Source organism: Pipistrellus kuhlii, unplaced genomic scaffold, assembly GCF_014108245.1.
Source record: "Pipistrellus kuhlii isolate mPipKuh1 unplaced genomic scaffold, mPipKuh1.p scaffold_m20_p_7, whole genome shotgun sequence".
Taxonomy (NCBI): domain Eukaryota; kingdom Metazoa; phylum Chordata; class Mammalia; order Chiroptera; family Vespertilionidae; genus Pipistrellus; species Pipistrellus kuhlii.
The window spans coordinates 76,195,373-76,216,244 of record NW_023425573.1 but is presented as its reverse complement, the minus strand read 5'-3'; the positions used below and the strand labels follow the sequence as shown (position 1 = coordinate 76,216,244).

The following is a 20,872-nucleotide window of genomic DNA, read 5'->3' as shown; positions in this document are numbered from 1 at the left end:
TACTGCCTTTCACCCCCAAGTTCGTACAGTGTGAGTCCTTATTATTTACTTTCATTTTGGTGTCACATTGTGAATTTATATGCAAATTTCCTACTTTTTTACTTACAAAATATGTGGCCATTGCTTTTAGAGCGTGTTCCTGTTAGCTTTGGGCTTTTGAGCTTGCTGATGTGCTGAGTTAAAACTAAAGCCGGGTTAGCATCCACACGCTGCATACTGCTGGTCTTGCCAGCTCTCGGAACTGGCCCTGGAGTGCTGGAGTCCGGGCCTCTGCCAGCAGCTCTGTCTGCATGGAGAGCCTGATTCTCTAACGTTTTTTAGGGGAGTACATTTAAAAAATTTTGTTTTTGTTATTGAGCTTAAATTCACATAGCATAAAATTAGCTATTTTAAAGATCACAATTCATTGGCATTTAGTATATTCACAGTATTGTGCACCTACCACTCTAGTTCCAAACAGTGTCCTCACCCCAAAAGGAAACCTCACACTTTATACGTTGCTCCCCATTCCTTCGCCAGCCCCTGCCATCACCAATCTGCATTTTGTCCCTGAGAGTTCACCTATGCTGGCTATTTTGAAGAAATGTGATCTTTGCTCTGGCTTCTTTCACTGAGCCTGATTCTGAGATTCATCTACATTGTAGCCTGTATCAGTACTTCATTCCTCTTGTGGCCAAACAGCCTTCCTACTCCTTTTTCCTGGTCTATTCTTGAGTGGTGTCAGTTCTACAAATAAGGTTTCAGAAATTTCTGCATGATCAGACCACTTCATTTCCTTCCCACCCTTCACCCAGATATTCCTTCCAAAAGTCTCAGCTGTGTAAACCAGCAGAGATACCAGCCCTGTCTTCCCCTTCGGCCCTGACCTCAGCTTTTCCCCATTTGTGTAGCGCATGGCCATGAATTTCCTTGTTGGCTCCTCCTTGTCAGGTCCCTCATCCTCTTCCCTCTGTGGGCACGTGGCGCAGTGCCTAACGCAGGGAGGCCTCAGGACCTGTGCTCATTGGGGTCCAGTCTTAGCACTAGAACCGGCACAGAACACCAGCTCCGTGCATGACTGGCACCTGCCCATAGTTGGCCTGTAAATGCCGTGGAGAGGTTGTTCACCGGGGGTTGGCATGCATGTACTGCTGCCAGGAGGTGTCCATAAAGCCCTTTGCTGTGCGGGTTCCAGCAGAGCACTAAGCACCAGAAAGGTTTCTGGAAAGAAGCTCTAGAGAAGCACTCACAGTGATCAGTGTACATCATTAATTAGGGCCACAAGGAACCTGCAGGCACCAGTTTTGAAATCTTTATTATGAAAACAACAGTTGTAAGAGGTCATAAGATTTTGTGTGTGGAGTACATAGTAGCAAAAAGAAAAACTTACTTCTAAGTGATAGCAATTAACTTTTAAGTATACAAAGCATCTTACAACAATTTTATAGGGGAAATTTATTACTGATGCATAAATGAAAAGTTGGCAATTATCATGAGTTCAAAGGGAATGAAAATGTTTTAAGGCTAATATAAAGTTAAAACGAAACTGTTAAATGCATTAGAACTTATTTTAATTGGTTGCGCATTGATCCATGAACCAGGTGGTCATAGTTTGATTCCCAGTCAGGGCACATGCCAGGTTGCAGACTCAATCCCCAATAGAGTGTGTGCAGGAGGCAGCTGATTGGTGATTCTCTCATCATTGATGATTCTATCTCTCCCTCTTCCTTCTCTAAAATCAATAAAAACCTATTTAAAAAAAAAATAAGCATGTGTAATCACTTTAAAGAAATGATTACAAATCTACCAAAATATAACTGTTATTGTATTTATTCAGATTCTTCCAATGAACATTATTTACATTTTAAAATAAATTTTTTATAGCGCCAAAAGAAGGAGCTGGCGCTGTTGATGAAGAGGATTTCATTAAAGCCTTTGACGACGTACCTGCAGTGCAGGTGAGTGAGGATGTTTGAGTTTGATTAAAAACGAGAAGAGGCTTACTCTTCAGATTTCACTTTTCAAATATGTGATAAGGGAAGTTGCTTAACTCAGTAAATAATTTTACATATCAAGACTACAGGAGATCTGAGATCTGTAAACCTCAGATTGCAGACTAGAAAATGTTGGAGCCTTTTATAGCTGAAATGAGCAGAAGTCACAGCCCAGGATGATCTTTCAGTAAGAACTAGAAAGAAGTTGCTGCTTCTAGTAACAAGCTTGTGGGTCAGGGCACATAAAAGAGGGGGGAGGGTAGTGACTAGATGACACAAAGGAACAAAGAAGCATGCTTATTTAGGGATTTTTCTTAGAAAAAATTTGAAGGATTTTGGTGTCTGAGAAGCTATGAAGAATTCTATATAATAAAGAGGTAATATGCAAATTGACCATCATTCCAACACACAGGATGGCCATCCCCATGTAGACACAAGATGCTGCCTCAAGCTGGCCATCAGGGGAGGGCAGTTGTTGATCAGGCCTTTAGGGGAGGGCAGTTGGAGGCAACCAGGCCAGCAGGGGAGGGCAGTTAGGGGCAACAAGGTTGGCAAGGGAGGGCAGTTAGGGGTAATGGGCCAGCAGGGGAGGGAAATTGGGGGCAACCAGGCCTTTAGGGGAGGATAGTTAGGGGTGACCAAGCCAGCAGGGGCAGGCAGTTAGGGGTAATTGGGCCAACAGTGGATCAGTCAGGTTGGCAGGGGAGTGGTTAGGGGGTGATCAGGCTGGTAGGCAAAAGTGGTTAGGGGCAATCAGGCAGGCAGGCAGGCAGGCAGGCAGGCAGGCAAGTGATTAGGAGCCAGGAGTCCTGGATTGTGAGAGCGGTCTCAGGTTGGAGAGGGTGCAGGCTGGGCTGAGGGACACCCCCTCCTCTGTGCATGAATTTCGTGCACTGGGCCTCTAGTAGTTTAATAAAAGCTTATGTATGCCATCTTGATCCTTCACTTAAGTACTTAACAGATGAAGCAAAGGTATTGATAAAAGTTGGGATAAAGTCATACATTTTAACTGCTTTGAATGTCTTAGTGTTTTTTATTAATGACTGGAGCTAGTAATACTTTTCTTAGCCTACATTGACTAGCCAATGCTCTGGGTTACTATAGCATTTTATGTCTATACTAGAGGCCTGGTGCATGGATTCGTGCATTGTTGGGGCCTCTCAGTCTGGCCTGTGCCCTCTTATAATTCAGGACATCTCAGAGGATGTTTGACTGCCGGTTTTGGCCTGATCCCCACAGGCCAGGCTGGATCGGGCCCAAACAGGCAGTCTGACGTCCCCTGAGGGATGTAGTAGTGCGTACAGCTGCAGGTGGCTGGGGGGGAGCCCGAGCCTTAGCCTGGGCGGGTGCTACGCTGTGCCACTCCCACTCATCCTTGCTACGGCACTGCTGCTCCGATAATGCTGCTGTGCCACTGCCGCTTGGATAATGCTGCTCCGGAGGCAGGGGGGGCTGGTGCCACCACAGCTGCGCTCGCCAGCCATGAGCCTGGCATCTGGTGCCCATCGGTCAGCTGAGTGGTACTCCCACTGTGGGAGTGCACTGACCACAAGGGGGCAGCTCCTGTGTTGAGTGTCTGCCCTCTGGTGGTCAGTACACGTCATAGCGACTGGTTGACCAGTTGTTTGGTCATTGGTTGCTTAGGCTTTCATATATGTAGATGAATTGCTTAACTGCTGTTTGGTTTCCATATGTGTGTAAATTAGATAACAGGCATCTTAGGCTAAGTTTTATCCTTAAGTTTTTGACCTTTTTAGCATGTCTCATTCCTGGTTGATGATCCTCCTACCTGTCTTATCAGATGTGGGAGTAAATGAAAAAGTAGATTTGAAAGTGATGGACGTGAAATAGGTGTAATGCGGTGTTATATATGAAGGACTTGTGCACCACTGACCATTCTCAGCAGGTCTTGTTCTTTTTAAATGGAAAGCCATCTGTTAAGTTTACCGTAAAACTGTATTTGAGGCTGGGTTACCCTTATCTGGGCACCAGATCTCGTGGGTACATACTCACAGGGGGTGAAGCTCACTTTAGGACAACTCTGTCCACATGTTATCTCATAGGCTCTTCTGGAAAATGAAATGATTTATTTTACTAACTACTCTTGACTTCATGTAATTAATAAATAAATCTTTTCTATGTTTTACATTATCTTGTGCTTATTGTAAATTAATTTTGCTTACAGATTTATTCCAGCCGAGACCTCGAGGAATCCATAAACAAGATTAGGGAAATATTATCTGATGACAAGCATGATTGGGAGCAAAGAGTAAATGCAGTAAGCCAGTGATTTTATGTGATTACATTTTCACTAGATTCTAAACTCTTAATTATGAAATTGGGATATAGCTCTAATGATTTTAAGGAGTAAATATTTTAAGTAAAAATTACTGCATTAACATTTTACCTTTTAGTAAGTACCTCACCTCTATTTTTGAAGCATGCAAACTTACACCTTTATGTAGATCATATGTTTTTAACAAAGACCTAAATGTGGGAGGTCTGGTGATGGATGCCCTCCACTTTCATTGTCTGTTGGCCAGCGAAGCTGCATTTTAGTGTCATTTAGAGTGATCCTCCCCGCCTTTCTTCACATTGCATGCTAGAAAGTCCTGCTCTGTCTGTTTTTAAAAGTAGATTATTGAAAGCAAGTAGCTGAACACTAAAGGGATGGTGTGTCTGATCTGAGGAAAGCTGTTTTTACAATGGTTGGCTGGCAAAAAGAGAGGTGGTAAAAAAGTATCGTATTCTCTTTCAAATTCAGACCAGCTTTTAGTAATGATACAGGATACTAAAAGAGACTGTAGGATTGCTACTACCTTTGATTTATTAAATAAATGGCAGTTGGAGTGGGTGTGGGGAAGGTAAGGTTAGGAGGTAGAGCTTTTCACAAGCTAAAGTGCAGGTTTTGGTTATTTTATCATTAGGTTAGAAAGTATACAGTAAGATGTTTTCAATTTAAAATGCATTTTGTAGAATTGTATTTATCATAGATACTACATTTTAAAAATTATTTTTCTTATTTTTGAATTGTAGATTTGTTTAGTATATTAGCTAACACTTAATTGGCTGAATTCTTTTTGTAAAACTATTTCTAAATCATTTAATTTTGACATTGATTTCTCATATTTGATGGCGTCTGTTATTACGTATGTTCTGTTTTAGGAACAGTTTTGTATATCTCCTAATTTTCTCTATCCCATTAGCTAAAAAAGATTAGATCTTTACTTTTGGCTGGTGCTGCTGAATATGATAACTTCTTTCAACATTTGAGACTCTTGGATGGAGCCTTTAAACTGTCTGCTAAGGACCTGCGGTCTCAGGTAGTGCGGGAGGCTTGTATCACGTTGGGGTAAGGACTGCGAAGCTCCAGATTCTCACGTCGTAACTTCTGGGCACAGGCTCCGGGGCGGTCACGGGCTCTGGCCAATGGGTCTTCTGACGTTACTCCCGACTGGTCTCCAAGACCCATTCCAGATACTTTTAAGATACTTCTTGCCCGGTTATGTAAAGTATGACAGATTTTAAACTTTATTCTGTGATTTAGCGCTGAAGCAGTTGTTACTAATAATACAGAAAAATGAAATTTATAAACTTGTTTCTCAGCTTTTTCATTGATTTTGCTGACAGGATATAGCATGCTTATAAAAAAATTTTATTGTTTCTAGAAGAGTATTATAGCTACAAAATAAAAATTAAAGACATAAAATGTCATTTAGTAAATGTTGATTCTACCTAAACTGAATCTGGACCAGTGGTTGGAGCGGGAACTTCTGTGTTAGGAAGGATGTCAGAACATCAGCGGAGCAGCGCCATCCGATGGCATTGCGGCTGTTTAAAAGCTTTGGCTGCAGTCAGATGTTGAAGCATGACTACTTTATGTTAAAAATAAAAAGGGTGAAAGAGAAAGAGTGAGGCAGCCCTTTCCTGTTTATAATTTATTAGTGTGTGATAAATTGTCTTTTGCTATTTGAATTCTGATTTGTTGGAAATGATTTACTTATTTATTTTTAAAGGAACAGTGGGCTCCTGGCTGTTTGCCAAGTCCTCTACATGTACATTGGAAGGATTTCAGACCCTTGTCCTTTATTTCTAGATAACTTTAAATGAAGGCTTTAAAATGTTAAGAGTTTTATATGCTTCACTGTTTGCAAGAAATATAACTATAGCCCAGTATTCATTTCTTATTTTAGGCATCTGTCATCAGTTCTGGGGAATAAGTTTGACCATGGAGCTGAAGCCATTATGCCAACAATCTTTAATTTAATTCCAAATAGTGCCAAAATTATGGCTACTTCTGGTGTTGTAGCTGTTAGGTTAATCATTCGGGTAAGTCTGTCTTGGGGTCATATATGAGTAAGCAACTGGTAAATATTGGCGGTTGATAAGCAGTAGTTAGAGGCATTTTTCATGAGAGTGATTACATATAGTTGAAATCATATCATATGGACAGTATTGGCCTTTCCTCCATTAATTATAGCACATGAGCCTTTCACATTCCATCACGTGAATTATGGATGTGGTGTAGTTACTGAGGTGTTGACCATGGACTCATCAATACTTGTAAATATTGGAGCCTCTCCATGTGCTTCAGAGTTTCTACTCAGTTATTTCCATCTCCAGATTATGCTCCCATTCTTTCCTTCCTGATCCCTAGTCATTCCACGCTAGGTATTTCTGTTTGTGATTCTGATATTCAACTGTAGTTGTTATTTACTTAATTGTAGGTAGCAGAGAAACAAAATATTATCTTTAATTCAGTTTTCTAAAAATTTATGAACATTTAAATAATTATTCAAGTAATTTATATACAAATTTTCAATAAAATTCAGTTGTTCACAACGGCTTAACACTAAGGTTCTCCATATCACCACTGCCGACTCTCAATTCCTTTTCCCAGAGGCTTGGTAGTAGCTAAAATCTACCCAGAATATTGTGATTATTGTGGGTTATTTACTTTGTATTACTTTTAGTTCTTACTATTTGCACTGCCTGCTTAATATTAAACTGAAAGACATTATTGGATATTTCTATTAAAACAATATCAAAATGAATTGGTCTGCTGACCCCTTTTGAACTCTCGCAGACCTCTGTTGCTCAAACAATTTCGATTTTATTCCAACTGGTTTTAATTTTATTTTTTTAAATTATTTTTTAAAATATATTTTTATTGATTTTTTTACAGAGAGGAAGGGAGAGAGGGAGCTAGAAACGTTGATGAGAGAGAAACATCGACCAGCTGCCTCCTGCACACCCCCTACTGGGGATGTGCCCGCAACTAATGTACATGCCCTTGACCGGAATCGAACCTGGGACTTCTCAGTCCACAGACCGACGCTCTACCACTGAGCCAAACCGGTTTCAGCTGGTTGTTTTAATTTTAGACTTACTTGCATATCATGTCGGTTTTAGCTCTGTAAATGTTATGGCCTTTGGCAATCTCCAATCATACTCTTTTATTCTTTTTAAATTTAGTGAAATTATAATCTGAATATACGTATATGTATTGATACTTTAGGTAGGTTAGTAAGGAACTGGTTGTCCTAGTTTTGTTTTTATATTTTCAAGTGTTCATCTGTTTTTTGTTCTTCTCCACAGCACACACATATCCCTAGGCTAATACCGGTGATAACAAGCAACTGTACCTCCAAGTCTGTTGCAGTTAGAAGGTAAAATTTTAAACAGTTTATTTTTGCATTATTTTAAAAACAAAACAAATTCCAATAGGGAAAAGTTTGTTTGACATGTTTAATAGTATTTAAGATTGCTGAAATGAATGATATTGTAGTGAAGAATTGTGGTCTAAATAGTCAGGAAAGTAAATTTGGATAACCTTATTTGTGCATCCATCATGCAAGAGAGAGAGAGAGAATGAGTGTGTGTGTGTAGGAATGTGAGTTAATTGGGGATCGGGTGGGTGGGGGAAAGGGGGATTCCTCTGTACATCTTTTCCTGAGATAATCTCTCTACCTGTATCATTGGTGTTCCCTGTTCTTCGAAGGAAGACAGTAACTGTGTATGTGCAAGAAAAAAGTTAGTGTCAGTTATCTAATAGTAACAGGTAGGAGGAGGTATGTGTTTGCATCTTCTGATGCAAATAATAGTTCTGGCCTCATCAATTTCTGAGCCACTCCCAGATTGCTGATCTGTATTCAGTCAGAGCAAGTACCATCAGAATCATGTGTCTTAGTGCTGGGAGAAATGGGGCCCACCTGGCGTCGCTCTGCCTTTATAGAAAGGGCTGGAGGGCAGAGAGGGCATGTAACCTGTCCCTACATTCGCTCTGTAGAGCTTCTAAGACATGCATTGCACAACTTCCCTGCTTTTCAGAAGTTTATCGTTAGTTGGAGAGATTGAAAGCAGTAACACAAAGCAGTGTAAGAGTGAGTTACAACATTCAGAGAGAGCAGTGATCAAAACCAGCAGGTAGCATGCTCAAGAAGCTTCATAAGAAGTGGAAAATAGAGCTGTCTTTCTGAATGATGAGTAGGTTAAGAAGAGAGATAAGTTCTAACCTGATGTGTTTAATTAACACATTAATTAAAATTGATTAAATAATGCCAGCATTGGTAGACGTCTGTGTTTGCTGTAGGTCTAAAAAGTTGAAAACAATATCTAATTACAGGTGTATTTTTAATTAATACTTAAGACAAGAATTAGTGCTAAAGATGGCTGCTTGCACTAAGGGAGAAATCCAGTGTGTTTCCTTGGAGAAAGTTTGCTTGACAAACCCTCAAACTCCCATGTTGCCACCCTAGGAGTGAGTTGACTCTCTCGTGTGCTTTAAAGCCCCCTATGCTCCAGACACATGGCAACCCTTTCTTGTCTTTCCAGCTGCCTGGGTTGTGTCTTGGTTACCGTTGTGTCTCTAGCACTGAGCAGAGGGCAAGGGCGTGATATAGACTTACGGAGCGGTTCATTGTATGGATTGGGAAGGAAGGTTGGGTCATTCGAGAAAGATCACCTTTTGACTTGTTTCCTCGAATGGGTTCCTAAAACATTAAGATTTCTTCCTGCAAAGATGGGTGCCCTGGCCTTGCCATGCCACCCAAAGGGGAGGAGCCAGGCGTGTTTCCGGGCACAGATCAGATAAGACTTGTCACAGAAGTGAAAAGGCTGACAGAGAAAGGCCGCTGGAAGATTGAGGAGAGGAAAATGGCTGAGTAGCTAGGAAAAAAAGGATTTTAAGCACTACCTAGAACCTTATCAGGAAAATTTGTCAAACACTTCTTGTTTTTCAGGGTATTTTTTACTTTTTGTGTGTGCAAGGCATTCTGTGAAATTAATGCAAAGACCAGTTGCCTGATTCTGTAATGTACGTTGTTCTTTTGTGCGTGTTTGCGTCCGGTGTCCACGCATTATTTGAGGTAGAAGTGAGAACAATGCGCTCTGGGGGTGAGGTTGCTGGTGGAATGTTTGTATTCTGTCCCTAAGTTAGCTCTGGTTTTCCTTCTGACCACCATAGATGCTTAATTTAAAAATTTTCGTTGACTTTGTTAATTCTGATTCCATCTTTATGTCCCAAGTTTTAAGTCATACAAATTAGAAGTCACATCAGTTATAAAAAGTAGTGTTGGGCCATTTAAGAAAAAAGCTTTTATTTTCATTAACATACAAATCACTAAGTTACATATTTTTTCTTTATAATTTTCAGACGCTGTTTTGAATTTTTAGATTTACTTTTACAAGAATGGCAGACACATTCACTGGAACGGTGAGCATCTGATTTGCTGTTTTTTCCTCTGAATTGAATCCTGAGATTTAATGACTCAGTGAGTGGTCCACTCTCTGTCAGAAATGGAGGAATCTGAGCATTTGTCCTCATGACAACATCTGTTATTTCTACTGCTCTGAGGCACATCATAGCCTGGAGCAGATTCACTGAGTGAAGGGTTGGAGTGTCAGAGGTGTGGGCAGGGTGTGCGGTGACAGCCACACAGCCGCCCGCCCTTCGCTGCCGGTCCTGCAGCTGGCCTCCCGCGGCTCAGGGGTTCTGAGCAGCCAGGGTGGATCAGAAAGGCAGCGATTTCTCTTTATTCAGATTGGTATCTGGTAAGTTTCACATCGTCATAACGAAAACTGGGATTATGACAATTTTTGAAGAATAGAAGCCTGCCTCTGAATTTTTAGACATTTTTTATTTCTGAGTTAAATTTGGAGAAATAAATGCTGATTTTTGTGCCACTCATTTTAATGATATGTCGTATAATTTGTGAAGACCTTCATAGCATATTAAACTTTTCATTAGAGTGGGATTTTAATAAATTGAGTACTCCTGGGAGGCCCGTGCATGCTGCAGTGTCGGAGCTGAGGCTCCCAGAGGCACATCTTCACCTGGATATTTTATACTACTGTGCGTCTAGAGCAGTGGTTCTCAGCCTTCCTAATGCCGCGGCCCTTTAATACAGCTCCTCATGTGGTGGCCTCCAACCACAACATTATTTTCCTTGCTACTTCATAACTGTAATTTGCTACTGTTAATGAATTTTAATGTAAATATCTGTGTTTTTTGATGGTCTTAGGCGACCCTGCTAGCGGTTTCAACGTGTGTGTAACTTAGCAGGGTTCACTAAATATTGAATGAATGAAGGCGTGAGGGAAAGACTGTGAATGGGCTGGTAAAATTGCTAACTGGTCTTTGTTCTATGAAACTATTCATTCCAGCATTTCCCTTTTCTTAAAATTTTGTTAAATGTCAATGAGACAGCCGAGACCGGTTTGGCTCAATGGATAGAGCGTCGGCTTGGGGACTGAAGGATCCTGGGTTCGATTCCGGTCAAGGGCATGTACCTTGGTTGCGGGCATATCCCCAGTAGGGGGTGTGCAAGAGGCAGCTGATCGATGACTCTCTCTCATCGATGTTTCTAACTCTCTATCTCTCTCCCTCTCTGTACAAAATCAATAAAATATATTTAAAAAAAAGAAAGAAATAAAAATGTCAATGAGACAGTTTAATGATTTCTCTTACCTAGAGTAGAACATAACTGAAGAGAATACCTATTTATAAAATGGTTACATAATTTTATAAAATTGTTATGATACATAGTGGAAGTTGAAAAAAAATTCTCTTTAAATACAGAAATGTGATGCGGATAGCCTCTTTAGTATTATGATTATAAATGTCTCACTATAATTTCCATAGGAAATAGTTCTGACTATGGAAAAATGAGATTTGTTGCTTTGGTCCAAAAAAGATTGAGCTAAATAAGTATGGCCTGAAAAAAATCAGCTGTAAGTTAAAAAAAAAAAAAAAATCATGCCAGAGTATGGCCTTGCCAGGGTGCCTGGGTGGGGGCGGGGCACTGGGACAGACCCGAGCCCCGGACGCTCTGATGCGGAAGCTGCGTTGTGACTGGACTCGGCACAGAGGCTCCAGGTCCCATGTTCCCATTTTGAAGTTATGTCTCACACCTGTTTCCATCTGCGCAGCACGTATGTTAGTGATTGTTGCTTTCTGTTCTAAATGTCTAGGCACATATCAGTATTAGCCGAAACGATAAAGAAGGGAATACATGACGCCGACTCGGAAGCCAGGATAGAAGCCAGAAAGTAAGTGTGTGTTTGTATACCATCTGTTCGTGCACTCGGGTGTTCTCTGCTCCTTCCGTGAGCCTGTTAAAGCCAGGCCAGAGTCCACAGTGACCTCTTTCCCTGTGTCATGTCACAGTGAGTGTCAGGTGGTGCTTTGGGGTGTGCCTCACAGTTGGCAGGAGTGGGGGTGGGGGTGGGGGTGGGGGTGGGGGTGGGTTGGGGGGGTGTACAGTGGCTCAGTATTGGCCCAGTGGCTGCTTGCTGCTGCCCTCAGGTTTGATGCAGTTCCACTCCATTCACACGGCTGTGGCCCCAGACAGTCAGCACTCCCTGGGAGCCATCTTCCCACTGTGACCTTGACCGTGACCATTAGAAGTTTCGTGCTAACTCTCTGGGGGCACAGGAGTGCATGCATGAGCACTGCCAGCTTTGTGCCGGTGGCGGTTTTTCTGTGCTTTTGTAATTGATCAGCTCTTCTCCTTGACACTGGTTAAAACTTATTCTTGCCCTGCCGAAACCGGTTTGGCTCAGTGGATTGAGCGTCAGCCTGTGGACTGAAAGGTCCCGGGTTTGATTCCGGTCAGGGGCATGTACCTTGGTTGTGGGCACATCCCCAGTGGTGGGTGTGCAAGAGGCAGCTGATCAATGATTCTCATCAATGTTTCTAACTCTATCCTTCTCACTTCCTCTCTGTAAAAAAATCAATAAAATATATATTTTTTAAATGTTATTAAAAAGAAACTTATTCTTGCCCTAACTGATTTAGCTCAGTAGACAGAGAGTTGGCCTGCGGACTAAAGGATCCTAGGTTCGATTCCAGGCAAGGGCACATATCCAGGTTTTGGGCTCGATCCCCAGGTGTGGGGCATGCAGGAGGCAGCCAATCAATGATTCTCATCATTGATGTTTCTCTCTCCCTTCCTCTCTGAAATCAATAAAAATACATTAAAAAACAGCAACAACCCTATCTTTCTTACAAGTATGGCGTGTGGCTATTTTATTCAGCTGCACCGATACGTCCTGGTCAGTTACCGCCTGCTCTTGTTCTCTCAGCTACATTCTGGTCCTCTGGTTGCTGAGGGTGTGGAGGACCTCTCACTGACAGTGCAGGGCTCACCACCATCTGGGTGGTTCCTGCCAAAGCGCAGTAATTAGTAGCTGGTGAAAACTATTAGGAGGGTATTTGCTAATGACCTACTTATGCTATTTTTATCCTGTATTCTTCCCCTTCCCCAATTCATTCCAGTTCTTTAGTTATCATGCAGGAATGATTTTTAAATAGTTCTGAACACATTTCCATTTTTTGGTACATATTATCTAGGGCAATTTTTAAATATTTTAAATCAGTGAGTGTCAAATTACATTGATAAAAACCACCATTAGCCCTGGCAATGTTATCAAATGGTTAGAGCATCAGCCCATGTATCAAAGGGTTTCAGGTTCAATTCCTGGTCCAGGCATGTACCTGGGTTGCAGGTTCGATCCCTACCCCCAGTCTGGGTGCTTGTGGGAGGCAACTGGGTCTCTCGCATGTTTCTCTCTCTCTCCCTCCCTCCCTCCCTCTCTCTCCCTCCCTCCCTCCCTCCCTCCCTCCCTCCCTCCCTTCCTCTCTTCCTCTCTTCCTCTCTTTCTCTCTTCCTCTCTTCCTCTCTTCCTCTTCCCAAGCTCCAAAAATCAATGACAAAAGAAATTCTCCAGTGAGGATTAACAAAACAATAAAAACACAGCCATTTGTGACTCCCTCAGGTTTAGGTATAGTTCTCCATATTTTATCTCCCTCTCCCTTAAGGCTCCCCAGTGTTCTTACACGTGAGCCTCTTTAATTTCCACATTGTAACGAGACTGAGGCTCAGACGAGTTCCTGCCCAGTGTCAGTCCCCTTTGTTCACGGTGGGTCAGTCCCCTCGGTTCACGGTGGGTCAGTCCCCTTTGTTCACGGTGGGTCAGTCCCCTCGGTTCACGGTGGGTCAGTCCCCTCGGTTCACGGTGGATCAGTCCCCTCGGTTCACGGTGGGTCAGTCCCCTCGGTTCACGGTGGATCAGTCCCCTTTGTTCACGGTGGGTCAGTCCCCTTGGTTCACGGTGGGTCAGTCCCCTTGGTTCACGGTGGGTCAGTCCCCTTTGTTCACGGTGGGTCAGTCCCCTTTGTTCACGGTGGGTCAGTCCCCTCGGTTCACGGTGAGTCAGTCCCCTTGGTTCACGGTGGGTCAGTCCCCTTTGTTCACGGTGGGTCAGTCCCCTCGGTTCACGGTGGGTCAGTCCCCTTGGTTCACGGTGGGTCAGTCCCCTCGGTTCACGGTGGGTCAGTCCCCTTTGTTCATGGTGGGTCAGTTCCCTCTGTTCACGGTGGGTCAGTCCCCTCGGTTCACGGTGGGTCAGTCCCCTCGGTTCACGGTGGGTCAGTCCCCTTTGTTCACGGTGGGTCAGTTCCCTCTGTTCACGGTGGGTCAGTCCCCTCGGTTCACGGTGGGTCAGTCCCCTCGGTTCACGGTGGGTCAGTCCCCTCGGTTCACGGTGGGTCAGTCCCCTCGGTTCACGGAGGGTCAGTCCCCTTTGTTCACGGTGGGTCAGTCCCCTTTGTTCACGGTGGGTCAGTCCCCTTTGTTCACGGTGGGTCAGTCCCCTTTGTTCACGGTGGGTCAGTCCCCTTTGTTCACGGTGGGTCAGTCCCCTTTGTTCACGGTGGGTCAGTCCCCTCGGTTCACGGTGGGTCAGTCCCCTCGGTTCACGGTGGGTCAGTCCCTTTGTTCACGGAAGGTCAGTCCCCTCGGTTCACGGTGGGTCAGTCCCCTCGGTTCACGGTGGGTCAGTCCCCTCGGTTCACGGTGGGTCAGTCCCCTTTGTTCACGGTGGGTCAGTCCCCTCGGTTCACGGTGGGTCAGTCCCCTTTGTTTACGGTGGGTCAGTCCCCTCGGTTCACGGTGGGTCAGTCCCCTCGGTTCACGGTGGGTCAGTCCCCTTTGTTCACGGTGGGTCAGTCCCCTCGGTTCACGGTGGGTCAGTCCCCTCGGTTCACGGTGGGTCAGTCCCCTTTGTTTACGGTGGGTCAGTCCCCTTTGTTCACGGAGGGTCAGTCCCCTTTGTTCACGGAGGGTCAGTCCCCTTTGTTCACGGTGGGTCAGTCCCCTTTGTTCACGGAGGGTCAGTCCCCTTTGTTCACGGTGGGTCAGTCCCCTTTGTTCACGGAGGGTCAGTCCCCTTTGTTCACGGTGGGTCAGTCCCCTCGGTTCACGGTGGGTCAGTCCCCTTTGTTTACGGTGGGTCAGTCCCCTCGGTTCACGGTGGGTCAGTCCCCTCGGTTCACGGTGGGTCAGTCCCTTTGGTTCACGGTGGGTCAGTCCCCTTGGTTCACGGTGGGTCAGTCCCCTTTGTTCACGGAGGGTCAGTCCCCTTTGTTCACGGTGGGTCAGTCCCCTTTGTTCACGGAGGGTCAGTCCCCTTTGTTCACGGTGGGTCAGTCCCCTTTGTTCACGGTGGGTCAGTCCCCTTTGTTCACGGTGGGTCAGTCCCCTTTGTTCACGGAGGGTCAGTCCCCTTTGTTCACGGTGGGTCAGTCCCCTCGGTTCACGGTGGGTCAGTCCCCTCGGTTCACGGTGGGTCAGTCCCCTTTGTTCACGGTGGGTCAGTCCCCTCGGTTCACGGTGGGTCAGTCCCCTCGGTTCACGGTGGGTCAGTCCCCTTTGTTTACGGTGGGTCAGTCCCCTTTGTTCACGGAGGGTCAGTCCCCTTTGTTCACGGAGGGTCAGTCCCCTTTGTTCACGGTGGGTCAGTCCCCTTTGTTCACGGAGGGTCAGTCCCCTTTGTTTACGGTGGGTCAGTCCCCTCGGTTCACGGTGGGTCAGTCCCCTCGGTTCACGGTGGGTCAGTCCCCTTTGTTCACGGTGGGTCAGTCCCCTTGGTTCACGGTGGGTCAGTCCCCTTTGTTCACGGCGTCTTCGGTGCACGGGCTCCGGGGGCAGGGAAGCAGGCTCTGGCCCTGGAAGGTGTCCTGTAGGCCCGGATGCCGCCCTCCCAGTAACAGGAAGCTGTGTTTTCCCAGGTGTTACTGGGGGTTCCACAGCCACTTCAGCAGGGAGGCAGAGCACCTGTACCACACGCTGGAGTCCTCCTACCAGAAGGCCCTGCAGTCCCACCTGAAGAACTCGGACAGCATCGTGTCCTTGCCGCAGTCGGACCGCTCGTCTTCCAGCTCTCAGGAGAGTCTGAAGTAAGGGTGCATTCGTGTGAGATTTGTGTTTACAGTCTGCTGCTTGAAAACACCAATTCTAGCTGTGCTTGCACATGTACGAGCCGCTACAAATCCCCCTCACTTCAGGGGCATCCTGGCACGAGGCGAGGTGCCGCGGGAGTGGTAAGAAGTAAGGTGGCCATGGTCGTTGCTATTAGTTGATCTTCGTTACGTTTATGTGACGGTTCAGTGTAGAGCGGAGTGATGTAAGTGGATTATTCAGGGCCTTCTGAGAGCACGGTGTGTCTGACCCAAGGCCAGGCTGCCCCTGAGCTAAGCGTCCTGCCACCTTTCCTCTGTTCCTGCGTCTGTCCCTAGAGGGGACCTGCTCTCTGTGTTTGCCACATAGTCCAGCTTTGAATGGCAAAGCTCTCTCAGACGGAGTTTATAAGGTTGTGGGCCAGCTTGCCTGAGAAATTCTGAAAACTCCAAAATCATTCTTCATTACATAATTTCCAGTTACTGATTGTACTTGTATTAATGCAGGTCAAGTGCATATTTGAAAATAAGCAGGTGTGTACTTTATTTCCAGTCGGCCGCTCTCTGCCAAAAGAAGTTCCACTGGAAGTAGCGCCTCTAGAGGTAAGCTGAGGGGCCAGGCAGCGCGGGAGGCTGTGACTCACCTTGGTCAGGGCCACAGGGAAGCTGCCACAGCCCCAGCCCCAGCCCCAGCCCCAGCCTCTGCCTCTGCCCAGGCCCCAGCCCCAGCCCCTGTCTCGGCCACAGCCTCAGCTCCAGCCCCAGCCCCTGTCTCGGCCACAGCCCCAGCCCCAGCCCCTGTCTCGGCCACAGCCTCAGCCCCAGCCCCAGCCCCAGCCCCAGCCCCTGCCCCAGCCCCGGCCCCAGCTGGTTTGCAGTGTGCGCGCTGCTCTGTGCTCCGCCGTCCCCAGCAGAGCTCCCCTTCTCCAGGGCCCTGAGCTGAGGTCGGCTCCTTCAGGCAGAAATGAGCTCTGCCCTTGCCTCACACACGGCCCCAGCATGTGCGCCTGCCACACCCCATGCGGCTCCCCCTGTGTCACTGGGTCAGGAGCAAAGGCCGCGGTGCTCAGAGCGGCTGCAGTTCCGAGCCTGGGGCGGGCAGGAGCACCCCAAGGGGCAGGCCGCTCGGTAAGAGCACACTTTGCCACGTTGTGAAGAAACTGGTCAGATGTGAACAGTGTTGTTTCACTTCTCATACCAGAAATGTGGTCCATTTGTGGGTGGTATTGTAGTCTGTGGTTACAAGAAGACAGATATAACAGTGTGTGGAGTTGTGGTCACTTTCTTTCCTCAGCGTGGACTGGGCTCTGTCCTCAGGGACCAGGAGAAAGTGTTGGTCAGTGCTGTGTTCCAACCTTTGCTAAAACTTGATACTTGCTGTAAATACAAGCAAAATTAGTTTAATAGTAGATGTGTACAGCTCTAGTGTGGTTCTTCCTAATGTTTCTTGCGTTACCACCACAGCTTCGACCGTCAGCACTAAATCTGTGTCGACGACTGGGTCCCTGCAGCGGTCCCGGAGCGACATCGACGTGAACGCGGCGGCCAGCGCCAAGTCCAAGGCCGCCTCGGCGTCCGGCGCCGCGCCCTTCAGCTCCGCCGCGGCCTTGCCTCCGGGCTCGTACGCGTCCTTAGGTAACAGTCCCCACCACCCCCGTCTGCTCGGAGCTGGAGTCCCCTCTGCGCAGGCTCACTTAGCTCACTCCAGGAGCAGTCTGAGGAGCTGGCCGTCACAGGGCCCATGTGTGAGATGAGTGACTGACTGGCCCATGGCGGGTTAACAGCTCCCTCTGCGAGCGTCCCCTTTCCTGGCGCATCCTGTGTTAGCGACGAGCAGGTACTGGTGCCACATGGTGTGTGGCACTGAGCCCGGCCGCCTTCAGCTCCACTCCGCAGGATGGCGCCCACGTGGCTCCCTCCATGGGCCACAGCTGGCTTCTCTCCCAGCCTGACTCTGGTGGGAGCAGAGTGGGCAGGGTCTCGTGAGGAATTCACCAAAGATAGTCCCTGTACTTAGATATTTTCTAGTTTGAAAATGTAATTGAGCGGAGTGGGGAAGGTTGGGGGGGAGGTGACAGCAGGAGGGGTCCTTTGAGGAGTGGGTGGCCTTGTTAGCCAGCATCGCCATCCTGTACGTAGGGTGCTGTCCTCCCCGTCACTGTGGGAAGAGCAGCACTTACTCCTATGACAGCCCAAAGGAGTACAAGAATCACAGTGCTCCACGGAGTGAGTGTCTGATGGAGTGGGACCCAACACCTGCTCTCCATAGGCTGATGGCTTGTTTAATTGTATTTTTGTGCAAGTGAAGTCATTTGGAGCCAAAATCTGGGGGCTTAGCTGATGAGTTTGATTTTGGATTTTTTGAAAATGAATACAGTTTAAACTTTATGAAACATGGAGACTGAATTATGTGGTTTACATATTAACTCCCAAATCAGCCCTAAAGATAATGTTCTAAAAACGCTGTGTATGTGGAAGCATAGTGAGAAGACACCGAGCAGAGATCCTGGGCCTGCCACTCACCCGCTTGGTAACCCGGAGCAGCCACGGAGTCCGAGTCTTCCTGGGCCCTAAGTTAGCTGCAGTCCCAGCACCCAGCTCAGATATGTGACAGGAAGTCAGATATGTGACGGGAAGTCACAGAAAAGAGAAAAAAGCTGCAGCTGTGATAGGAACATCATCAGTTTGAAAGGCACATACGTTCTGGAACGTGCGTTAATCCGGTCTTGTCTTCTCTGCGGTGTGGACGGGTAGGTGCGTGGGTGGACATTAGGTTAGATTGGGAAGAAACCCTCCAGAGTGCTCCTTCCCTACCGTGTGACCTGACGCGGAAGCCTCTGTGACGCAGCGTTACGTGCGGTCACAGCAGGAGGGGCGTCAGCTCCCTCTCCTTTCCTGCGGGCAGTGAAGTCACTTTGTCCCGTTAGTTCAGTGTTCGAAGTGCTTATCGGTGTTTCAAGTACATGCAATCCACACCTGAGCATTGGTTCATTGCTAGAAAATGCGAGCACAGACCCCTGAGAGTCCTCAGGAGCCTGTTTCCGCTCACATTGGATATTGTGACATGGACCAGTGACTTCCCTCGCTGCTCGGAAAGCACCCTGGCCTTTTGGTCTGATGATGCAGGACGACCTTTCGGAAGCACTGATAAATTTTCAACCCAGGGTTCCCTCTTCAAATAATAAGTTTGGTGTATCCTCGTCCCTCCCCTTTTCCTGACCATCTCTAACATGCCTATGTTCAAAACGACAGGAAACAAAGCCACCCTGAAATGCAGCCTAGCCCTCCTACAGAGTTGCTGCGGTTACCGTTAGGCTGACACGTTACCTCTGTGCAGAGAGTAGCTTTAAAGCTGACGGTCCTTTTCCAAACTTCTAGAGTCCAGACACATGAGGGACGAGGTGGAGTCCGTAGGCCTTGATTCAGGTACCACGCTGTACAGCTTGGCTGCTGGCGAGTAGTTGGGTAGGCATTGCTAGAGCTAGCTTCTCTGAGCTTCTCTCGCCGCTGCCCGTAGTTGACTCTGTAGTAGTTTAGTTTTTAGCCCCGTGTCCTCCCCAACCCCTTCTGGTACCTGTTCCTTGGAAAAGGAACTCCTCGGAACATGAGGTTTGGCTAAAAGAAAAACAACAATCACCATCAGCTGAGACCGCCCGGGGTACCCTTTTTTGTGTTTTTCAAAGGCAAAAAGCACATGATTTTAACTGACTTCCAATAAGCCTCCGCTTCGCTGCCGAACTTGTTTCCCTTTCAATTTTGTTTTAAGCTGTACTTTCGCTTTTTTTAGTAGCTAATTACATTCTGCTTTTTAAGTTTTAAATGTTACTAACTGTTCCCTGTTACCCCTCCCCTTGTTTTTAATTTGCTTAAAGATGGTACTGCCACTAAAGCGGAGGGTAAGCGGTTTGTTTCTGTGACGGAGGTGTGTCTCCCTTCCACGGCCCTCTGTGCTCACAACTGTCTCCTGCCCCGTCACTGAGGTCCCTGCATGAGACTGCACGCTGCTCCCCCCTCGTCATGTCCCCCCGGGTTTCCGCCTCCCTCCCCTGCGCCCGCTCCCTGTGTGGTGGTTCTCGTGAGTGAGCCCTGTGTGCAGTGCGGCCAGCCCTGGGCACCGGGGAGGAGCGGCCGACGTGGTGTGCTGTGTCCCCAGCTGCCGTCTCGGAGCTTGTGACTCCTGAAGCACTTCCTCACCTGTTTCCTTTTGTGTCCTTCTCGTACTTTGGTGCTTTTGTGGGCCTTTGGGATTTGCTCTCCTGTTTTGAAAATAAATTTGTGTCAATCATTCAGGTTAAAGATGGTTAAAGGTTTTTACCAGGTAATTTATAGAAATTGATAAAAATGCATTTCTGTCTCCAGTGGTGTTACACCATGCCATTTTTATTTGTATCACTGAGAGTACCGTCATTCATGTGTGTTCATTCATCCACTCCCCGGGCATGAGCAAGTGCCTCCTGCGTGCTGTGTCCTCGCTACACAAGGACACAGCACGGCGACAGAGTGCACGTGTCCAGATCCACTTGGTTTGGTTCTGTGCTGTCTCCAGAAGCCTCCCTGACTGCATCAGCCTTTGGATGTTAGACCTACCTAGTCGAGTGTGTGTAGGTCTTTGACTAGCACATGCTAGACAAGATCAACTTTTACAAAGTCTCTAGAGAATCATGATAATGGTTCACACAGTTGAAATTTAGATGGTGGCTTAGACACACCAACTCTCAGGATAATGCTTTAACAATTAGGGGTGCTAGTTTACTTTCATATATTATTTAGAACTCTAAATGCTAACCTGCAAAGCACACTGGATTTATGTTAATATGTGTAATTCACAGTACTTTATACATATTAATTCAGAGAGGAAGGGAAGAGAGAGAGAAACATCAATGATGAGAGAGAATCATTGATTTGCTGCCTCCTGCATGCCCATATGGGATTGAGCCCACAAATCAGCCATGTGTCCTGGCTGGGAATCGAACCCTTGTTACCTCCTGCTTTATAGGTTGATGCTTAACCACTGAGCTACGTGGCCCAGGCAGTTCATACTTTTAATCCATATACTACTTCCTAAGATAATCATAGTCCCAAGATCAGTGTTCTTCAAATTTCTTATAGACATTACCTAAAAGAATAAAGGTCCCGTCCTTCCCCTGAAAATTCTGATTAA

At 46.5% G+C, this 20,872-nt stretch overlaps 1 protein-coding gene across 28 annotated transcripts in view; it reads left to right on the top strand.

Moving 5' to 3' along the window:
- CLASP1 (cytoplasmic linker associated protein 1) overlaps nucleotides 1–20,872 on the top strand; it is a 220,673-nt gene that overhangs the window by 106,652 nt on the left and 93,149 nt on the right. For 12 of the 28 annotated variants that reach the window (XM_036422285.2, XM_036422298.2, XM_036422287.2 and 9 more), the window contains exons 10-19: nucleotides 1,864–1,937; nucleotides 4,159–4,251; nucleotides 5,180–5,325; nucleotides 6,167–6,302; nucleotides 7,572–7,642; nucleotides 9,628–9,687; nucleotides 11,445–11,522; nucleotides 15,544–15,711; nucleotides 16,265–16,314; nucleotides 17,176–17,346. In XM_036422285.2, the coding sequence (XP_036278178.1) occupies nucleotides 1,864–1,937; nucleotides 4,159–4,251; nucleotides 5,180–5,325; nucleotides 6,167–6,302; nucleotides 7,572–7,642; nucleotides 9,628–9,687; nucleotides 11,445–11,522; nucleotides 15,544–15,711; nucleotides 16,265–16,314; nucleotides 17,176–17,346 (1,047 nt within the window). Of the gene's footprint in view, nucleotides 1–1,863; nucleotides 1,938–4,158; nucleotides 4,252–5,179; nucleotides 5,326–6,166; nucleotides 6,303–7,571; nucleotides 7,643–9,627; nucleotides 9,688–11,444; nucleotides 11,523–15,543; nucleotides 15,712–16,264; nucleotides 16,315–17,175; nucleotides 17,347–19,089; nucleotides 19,138–19,583; nucleotides 19,608–20,872 lie in introns of all 28 variants that reach the window. The other 16 variants (XM_036422281.2, XM_036422299.2, XM_036422283.2 and 13 more) reach the window with 3 other exon arrangements.